Source organism: Hibiscus syriacus, unplaced genomic scaffold (genome assembly GCF_006381635.1).
Source record: "Hibiscus syriacus cultivar Baekdansim isolate YM2019G1 unplaced genomic scaffold, ASM638163v2 tig00111402_pilon, whole genome shotgun sequence".
Classification (NCBI taxonomy): Eukaryota; Viridiplantae; Streptophyta; class Magnoliopsida; order Malvales; family Malvaceae; genus Hibiscus; species Hibiscus syriacus.
This window is the reverse complement of record NW_024063082.1, coordinates 7759946-7767733: the sequence shown is the minus strand read 5'-3', so window position 1 is coordinate 7767733 and position 7788 is coordinate 7759946. Positions and strand designations below refer to the sequence as shown.

At 36.3% G+C, this 7788-nt stretch overlaps 2 protein-coding genes across 2 annotated transcripts; one reads left to right on the top strand and one right to left on the bottom strand.

The window, feature by feature from the left end:
- Positions 1-3172, top strand: LOC120162030 (heparan-alpha-glucosaminide N-acetyltransferase-like). The gene is made up of 13 exons (XM_039172217.1): positions 1-549; positions 651-788; positions 852-933; positions 1044-1120; positions 1214-1329; positions 1504-1612; positions 1720-1836; positions 1929-2020; positions 2099-2165; positions 2248-2329; positions 2414-2505; positions 2605-2748; positions 2839-3172. Exons 1-13 carry the CDS (start codon positions 334-336, stop codon positions 2983-2985), a joined length of 1479 nt encoding a protein of 492 aa, XP_039028148.1. The 5' UTR covers positions 1-333; the 3' UTR covers positions 2986-3172.
- A 319-nt stretch (positions 3173-3491) lies between these two features.
- On the bottom strand, positions 3492-6187 carry LOC120161599. Its single transcript, XM_039171822.1, has 5 exons — positions 5896-6187; positions 5534-5634; positions 4867-4983; positions 4680-4781; positions 3492-3848 (listed from the first exon to the last, which is right to left on the bottom strand). Exons 1-5 carry the CDS (start codon positions 6104-6106, stop codon positions 3675-3677), a joined length of 705 nt encoding a protein of 234 aa, XP_039027753.1. The 5' UTR covers positions 6107-6187; the 3' UTR covers positions 3492-3674.
- Between the last annotated feature and the right edge of the window lie 1601 nt (positions 6188-7788).

Sequence of the window (7788 nt, the reverse complement as noted above, 5' to 3'; positions counted from 1 at the left end):
TTACTGTGTTAAACCCAAATTCTACCACTAGTTTGTTTCTTTTTACCATCCCAATTCTCACGCTGTTATGACAGTTGCTAGCCACCCACCATGGAATCAGAGGACCTGTTTCATGTCTTAAACGGCCATTACCTGTTCTTTGATTGGTCCGAATCAACCCTTATCCTTTTGTCTCACTCTAACTTTGAAGTATCTATTTAGGCCCCACCGTTTCTCTTTAGGCACCAACTATTGCCGGCCACCTCTCGGATTATAAACTTGTCTCTCTTTGCCTTCATTTTTGTCATCCCCCAAGCTTTTCCTACTTTGTATATCCTTGCTTTACAGTAACTCATGGCGGATCCTGGAAAGATGGAAGAAGGGCTAGCTCGTTCAAAAGTGGATCATGCAGGAGAAGACATAGAAAACATGGGGAAAAAGGAAGACAAGCTGGTTGAAGAACAACAACAGTTGCAGTTGCAGGAGCGGCAGCAACAACAACCACCATTAGTAAAGCAAAAGACAAAGAGGATTGCGACCCTGGATGCCTTTAGAGGACTCACCATCGTGGTAAGTGAGTGCTCGCAAGTTGCAAGTTACTCGAGTTTTTCGAATTCAGTTCTATCATTGTTGATAGTTTCGGCACTCAAATTTTCGATCTGTGGATGTAGCTGATGATATTGGTAGATGATGCTGGGGGAGCATATGCTCGGATTGATCACTCGCCATGGAATGGATGCACACTGGCCGACTATGTTATGCCTTTTTTTCTATTTATTGTTGGGGTGGCCATTGCGTTGGCTCTCAAGGTATAGATTTCAAACGATACCCCCTTAATTTTCAGTTTTTCTAATAGATATTACCTGTTGCAGAAAATTCCCAAGGTAAAGGATGCAATTAGAAAGATATGCTTGAGAACTCTAAAACTTCTATTTTGGGGAGTTTTGTTGCAAGGTAGTCATCACTCCCAAATATTCAGATATATAACTCTGGGATATAATTCTCCAAATATATGTAAAAAAAAAAAACTTAGAAACCAATCTTAAGGAAATTGAAATCTGCAGGTGGATACTCCCATGCACCAAATGATCTCGTTTATGGAGTTGACATGAAACAAATCCGATGGTGTGGAATCCTCCAGGTCATAACATCTTTCATCTTTAGCAGAATCGAATGGCGATTGCGTAATTAAATGGATCGATCAGCTAATTATGAATTTCTTATGTGTAAACAGAGAATAGCTTTGGTTTACTTCATTGTAGCTTTAATAGAGACTCTCACCACAAAGCTCAGACCAACAGTTTTGAAACCTGGATATTCATCAATTTTCACTGCTTACCGCTGGCAATGGTAAACGAAGACACAGATTCTATGTTTCCAATCATAATCGATGTTATTCGAACTCTTCATTTTCCTAAAGTACCGATATACACCGTGCCGGTATTTGATGACACTCACTGATCGGTATCCTTGCTTCGAAGTTCACCTAAAGTTTACAATCCTTTTGTCTAATTGAAAATTTAGGTTTGGAGGATTCATTGCTTTTGTCATTTACATGGTCACAACATATTCACTATACGTCCCAGATTGGAGCTTTGTTGTAAAGACAGACGACAAAACAACACGATACACGGTATCACACGAATATTATATCTCAAAACCTTAACGCATAAGGTTTATCAAGTTCCTCCAGACTTCAGTTAACAATCGACTGTTTTTTTCATGCTCTGCTATTTTAAGGTAAAATGTGGGATGAGAGGACACTTAGGACCCGCTTGCAATGCCGTCGGTTACGTTGATCGAGAGGTTTGGGGCATTAACCATCTTTATGCTTATCCGGTCTGGCAACGCCTAAAGGTTAGTCCTTTGTGAGCTTCAATCTGCAATACATTAGCCGAGTCATCACTGATTACCATCTGATATTTTACTTTGTTTCAACAAAATTGTAGGCTTGCACTCATAGTTCTCCAAGTGCAGGTCCTTTCCGTGAGGATGCACCGAGTTGGTGCCGAGCACCATTCGAACCAGAAGGCTTGCTAAGGTATACTTTATTTAACCATAACTTCATTGTAAACATTATCCATATGCAGTGGTTTTATTGGTTCTTGTTCTTTCTTAGTTCAATTTCAGCTATCCTCTCCGGCACTATCGGAATCCATTATGGACACATTTTAATTCATTTCAAGGTTAGAAACTTTTGAAACTATAATATGTATCATGGGATTGTAGTTTCCAGGGAACTGAAAAATCAAAGTGTTCTTTTTATAGGGTCACTCAGAGAGGCTCAAGCAATGGGTACCAATGGCATTAGGCTTACTTATAGTGGCCATCATTCTTCATTTTACAGATGGTGAGGCTCCTGAAATCAGTTTCCATTTAACTACGCAAAGTTGATATCTAAAACCCGATTTTTTTTCTCTCTGCAAATTTGTAGCCATTCCCATCAACAAACAGCTTTACAGCTTCAGCTATGTGTGTTTCACTGCCGGTGCAGCCGGGATCGTATTCTCAGCATTCTACATCCTGGTAAAAACAATTTCATACTCTTGAACTCATCGTATTCTTATTCGTCAATGCTAACGGATCCTACTTTCCAATGTTCCATTGGTGAAATAAATGAAACAGATTGATGTTTGGGGATTGAGGACACCATTTTTGTTCCTGGAATGGATAGGCATGAACGCAATGCTGATATATGTGCTTGGGGCGCAAGGCATCCTTCCTGCATTTGTAAACGGATGGTATTATGAGTCAACAAACAATACCCTTGTAAGTAACATCAATCACCCTTTCTTTTAAGATTAAAAACTACTAACTGGATAATCACAATTTCATGAAATTTTCTGTATATATGTTCAGGTGTTTTGGATCCAAAAACACATTTTCAACAACGTTTGGCACTCGGTGCGGTTAGGGACCCTTTTGTACGTGATATTTGCGGAAATTGTGTTCTACGGAGTCCTTTCGGGCATCTTGCACAAACTGGGCATATACTGGAAGCTATAAGTACATAGATCATGTTGTATACTAGATTTTAAGCATTTGTCTTTTCTTGTTAAAGATGATCACCTGTTTACTCATACTGATCAAGTTTCTAATTTCTGTCGCTGCTTCCATTTCCCTGGCTAAAAACAGAGGCATATCGACATGAAAGTGATTGAAATAGCGATGTTAAAGAACAAACCAAAGCTGTTTCTCACGTGACGTTGTGTTGAGTTAAACTCTAAAAAGACATCCATGATCTGTTAGTTAAGTTGCAATCTAAGAACCTTTGAAGTGGTATCGGTGATTCAGGAAATTTTGTTCTCCCTTGATGATCTGGGTTCGAATAGCATAGTTTGCAAATGTGCGTGAGTTAAAATCTAGATATTTTCAAAGTAACAAAAATAAAGTTGCAATCTAAGACGGAAAAACTGAAAACATGTAACATCTCAAACATTTCGTGTCAGAATCTGATAATAAAATAATCAGTTAATGATTTTAGAGGTTATTAAATATTAAGCAGTCAAGGATGATGGCATAAACAGAAAACTAAGAATAATCAATTGGATATGGACAATGAATTCCCAAGTAATGAATTGGGTTGGTGAGTTTAAATACAACATTCTGTTTTGTATAAACGAATACAACAGTTATATGTACAGCATGCACAAAGGGAGACAACAAGGTAATAATGGTTAGAAGAAATTCATGAATTATTTACAAAAATCCCATTGACAATAAACCTTCTCAACAATCCCTCCACCACTTCTTACGGCAAGGTGAAGCGTATCGGAAGCAGGGGGAACACCCCAGAGATATGGCACTGCAACTGTCATGGTAAGCTTTTCGTGCAATCCACCTTTGATGGCTTTCTCCGCTGCAACGACCTGAACATTATGGATAGATGTGAATATCTCAAAACTACAAGTAGCTACAATAAGGCAAGCAGACCTTTCCAAGGATCAGCAGGCAATGATCATACGAATGCATGTCGCGATACGTGTAAGAGAACAGTTTAGAAAGGAGGGCATAAAACAACATTTTGAAGGTTAACCAATAGGTTTCTAATCATATCATATTGGTTTTGATTCAAAGTTTAAGAAAGCTACTAAAACGGAAGACCACTCAAAGCTGAGGATTCTACCCGGAAAACTCAGCAAATACATTTTCATGATTTGTTTAGTAAATATATCAGACTTGTATGTCTGATTGAATATGAGAATGGGGTCAACAACTACCAATTGTGAACTTTTGTTGCTCGAACTCTTCAATTTTTCTTGAATATCCGTGTTTGACACATGGATATGGAGACATGAACTCTAAAGATCTTCCAAATACATAGATAAAATATATAAAAAAAACTAACCATATCCGTTTCAGATCCATACTCATAAATCATACCTGATACTTACACCTGAGTCCTTGACTAAACAAACAAAAGATTGCTTACTCCAAGTTTTAGATGCTAGTTGACTAGTCCTATCAAGCTTTCAATATAATAACTAAAACATTAACATGGACTCTGGTACCTGATAAAACAAAGGAACAAAAAGCTCAAACAAAAGATATGGTGAGAGAATCTTAAAAGTTAAGGCAATATTATGAAATATTAGTTTAGAAGGTCTCGGGTACTATTTTAAACTCAATTTCTTTGTGCATGTAAAACTGAAATGTGGTAATGATTTAAGAAAAGATGATTCTGGTCCAATGCTGCATACCTCCCCACCATGCTCTAAAACAGTATCTTCTACAACATCACTGAGCATCTCAATGGAACGGCAAAAGCCAATGATACAAAGCCGTCTGCCCATGTCAAGTCCCTAGATTGGCCAAACCACGTGTCTTAAGTATTTTAGGATTGAAACCTCAAGTTTATAACAAATTAACAGCATGGAAGTTTCTTACATTTGTCGCTGCAATGTCGAAAAGAGCACCTAGACATAAGCCTTGGTTAGGATCCATGTAATTACTCTCTTGAAACCGTTGTAATCTTTGAGATGCTTTTGACTTCCCCTGTTTCTTCTGCACATATAACAAAATTGTTCAGCCAAAATCCAAATAAACTACATATTCTAAAAAAGATGAACCAATGAAACAAATGTTAAGACTAGAGTCCCATATACCATCTAAGTTCGAAGTTCCATTTTTCTTAGGTCAATTAACAACATAATCGTTGATGACTCTTAAATACTCTATGAAAGAGTTATAAGAATATTCTCCCATATTTTGAAATCTTCATTCTCAAATAAAGGTACTTTTATACTTATTCCTAAAGACAGATATGTATGTATGCATGTACATACTCAGTGTTAGAATAGTCAAATTATAGTTTTCATCTCTGTGCTATACTCAATCTAGGGATCAAATCCCCATATTTTTGGCATAAATCTGTCCTAATTATTAATGTTATGCATTGGTCCAAATAACTAAATTAGTAGAAAATAACTACTTTGATAACCATAATTGAATCAAATACAGGTACTAAGCCACCAAATTGAGTGTAGTGCAGCGACGGAAACAGTAATTTGACCGAGTAATAAAAGAGTAATAACAAGGTAATAAGAACACATACATCAGAAGTAGCTATACGCCGCGGAATCATTGAACCTCCGATTTGAATTAATCCTTCTGAAGTGAACAAAGTGACTCTCTCCTCTTGAACCCATTCCACATCTGCAAATTCCAGTTAAATACAAAGAACAATAACATCAAATCAATTCAATTCTTAACAGCTATGACCCTTTATAGAACAATAATATAAACCACAACGCAAAACTTAAAAAAAATGCCCCAATATCCTCAACACCTATGACTCTTTCATCAATTCAATTCAATTATCTATTTCGTTACGTAAAAGAAGCAACATTAATCTATAAAAATACATATATCTTGTCCCTGTTCCGTTGACTGCGATGAAAAAACATTTCTGAATACCATTTTCGGAAGGGGACCAAGGAAAGAAACCAAAAGAATCATCACCAACGAAGCCGCCGGAATCTGAAGCTTTGGAAGAGAAACGAATAAATCGAGAGGGACGATTGGAGAATCTGAAGGAATTTGGGAGAGAATAATTGGGTTCTCTCCATAGAGAAAGGGAAGGAAAGGGAAAGAAAGAACAGAAGAAGGTGGCGGATGTTTTAGCCATTAAGATAAATTATTTTTATTAAAAGTTTTCAAAAGAGGAATTAAAGGAACAGAGATGATCGGAGATAAAAAGGAGGAAAGAGGGGAAACCGAGGGAAGAAAATGGCAAAGATTCGAGTCCACAGATGTTATAAAATCTACACGTTGTGAAGGAACGGAAATGTGGCGGAAAACGATTGGCCTGACACTCTGAATTAATTTAAAATATTATTATTTAATTTTATGAGAACAAGAATCTATGCTATCGCGGCTTGCAAATGTCTTTTAGAGAGACACATCCCAACAGAACACAATATTAATTTTTAGGGTAAACTATCAAAATGATCGCTTTTATTTTATAAGTGTTCATTTTTGTCATCAAATTTAATAAAATTACATTTTTAACTACTTGCGTTATCAATCGACCATGTTTAAGAAAATTACATTTTAACTACTTGTGTTATCGATATATAACGTATGATCACTAAAAAATTAATATAATTAATTTTATGATATGATAAATTAGTAAAAATGATTTATTTTTAATATGATCTTTAAACTTTAGATTTCACTATGAATCACATTGATAAAGTTACCATATCCATCTTTGTCAATGTATGTCACACATGGACCACTATATGTAACTTGAAGTGCAACCTTAAGAAGAATATCTTCAATGTATTTGTCCATGATTTCATTTTTGTATAAGATAAAATCTAAAGTTATGAGATACAACTGTTGTTGACAATGATGATCGGTGATGATTGGCGACGATGTTAAACATCAACTGATAAAGAAAGATTTTGATCATATTCATGAATTAAATTAATAATTTATCTAAAGTTCAAAGGTCAAATTAATAGTATATCTAAAATTAAAAGATTAAATTAGTATTTTATATAAAATTCAATGATAAAATTAAAAATTAAGCTTTTTGCTAGTATATTACATTATCAAACTAATGTCATTTAAAATCAAGTGACCAAAAGTGAACACTTAAAAAACGAAAACGAGATCTATTACTTCACTTATGCCATGTCTTACTACTTTCTTCCGAATGGTATTCTCGACTCTATTATTTCACTTATGCGTATGTTTTGGTGGTCGAGCCGTGATGGGTTAAGTGGATGGGCTCTCGTAGTGTGGAATCAAGTTTGTCAGGTTAAAAGAGAAGGATATATGAACTTTCGAAATCTCAAGCTTTTTAATATTATCGTCCTTGAAAATCAGGTTTGAATATTATCCCAACACAAGTTTTCTTGAAGTTAAGATTAGTGCGACAGGTTCCTTTGCTTGGTCGAGCATTTGGAAAGCTAAGGAAGCATTAAAAAAGGGCTACGTCCAAACCTGATGCTGCTTTGATGCGTGCTCCACATAAGACGCGATTGTGCAACCCCGATGAGGGAGTTATCAAAATTAATGTTGACGGCGCTTATTTCCCATAATCTGGAGAGGCGGTAGTAGGGAATAGGGATCGTTGCTCGTGACCACATGGGATGGTAGTGGGCGGCATGGCTCAGAATCTCGACCCTCCTCAAACTCCAAAATCAACCGAGGCGATGGCTTTTATCTTTGGAATACGTCGGAACCGTCTTTCGATTAGGCCTCGAATTGGATTTTAACTTAAGAAAATAAGTTAGGAGTCGCCACCGATCATTTATTTTATTAAAAATGGGCTGATCGAATACCTTATTTCTTACCTGA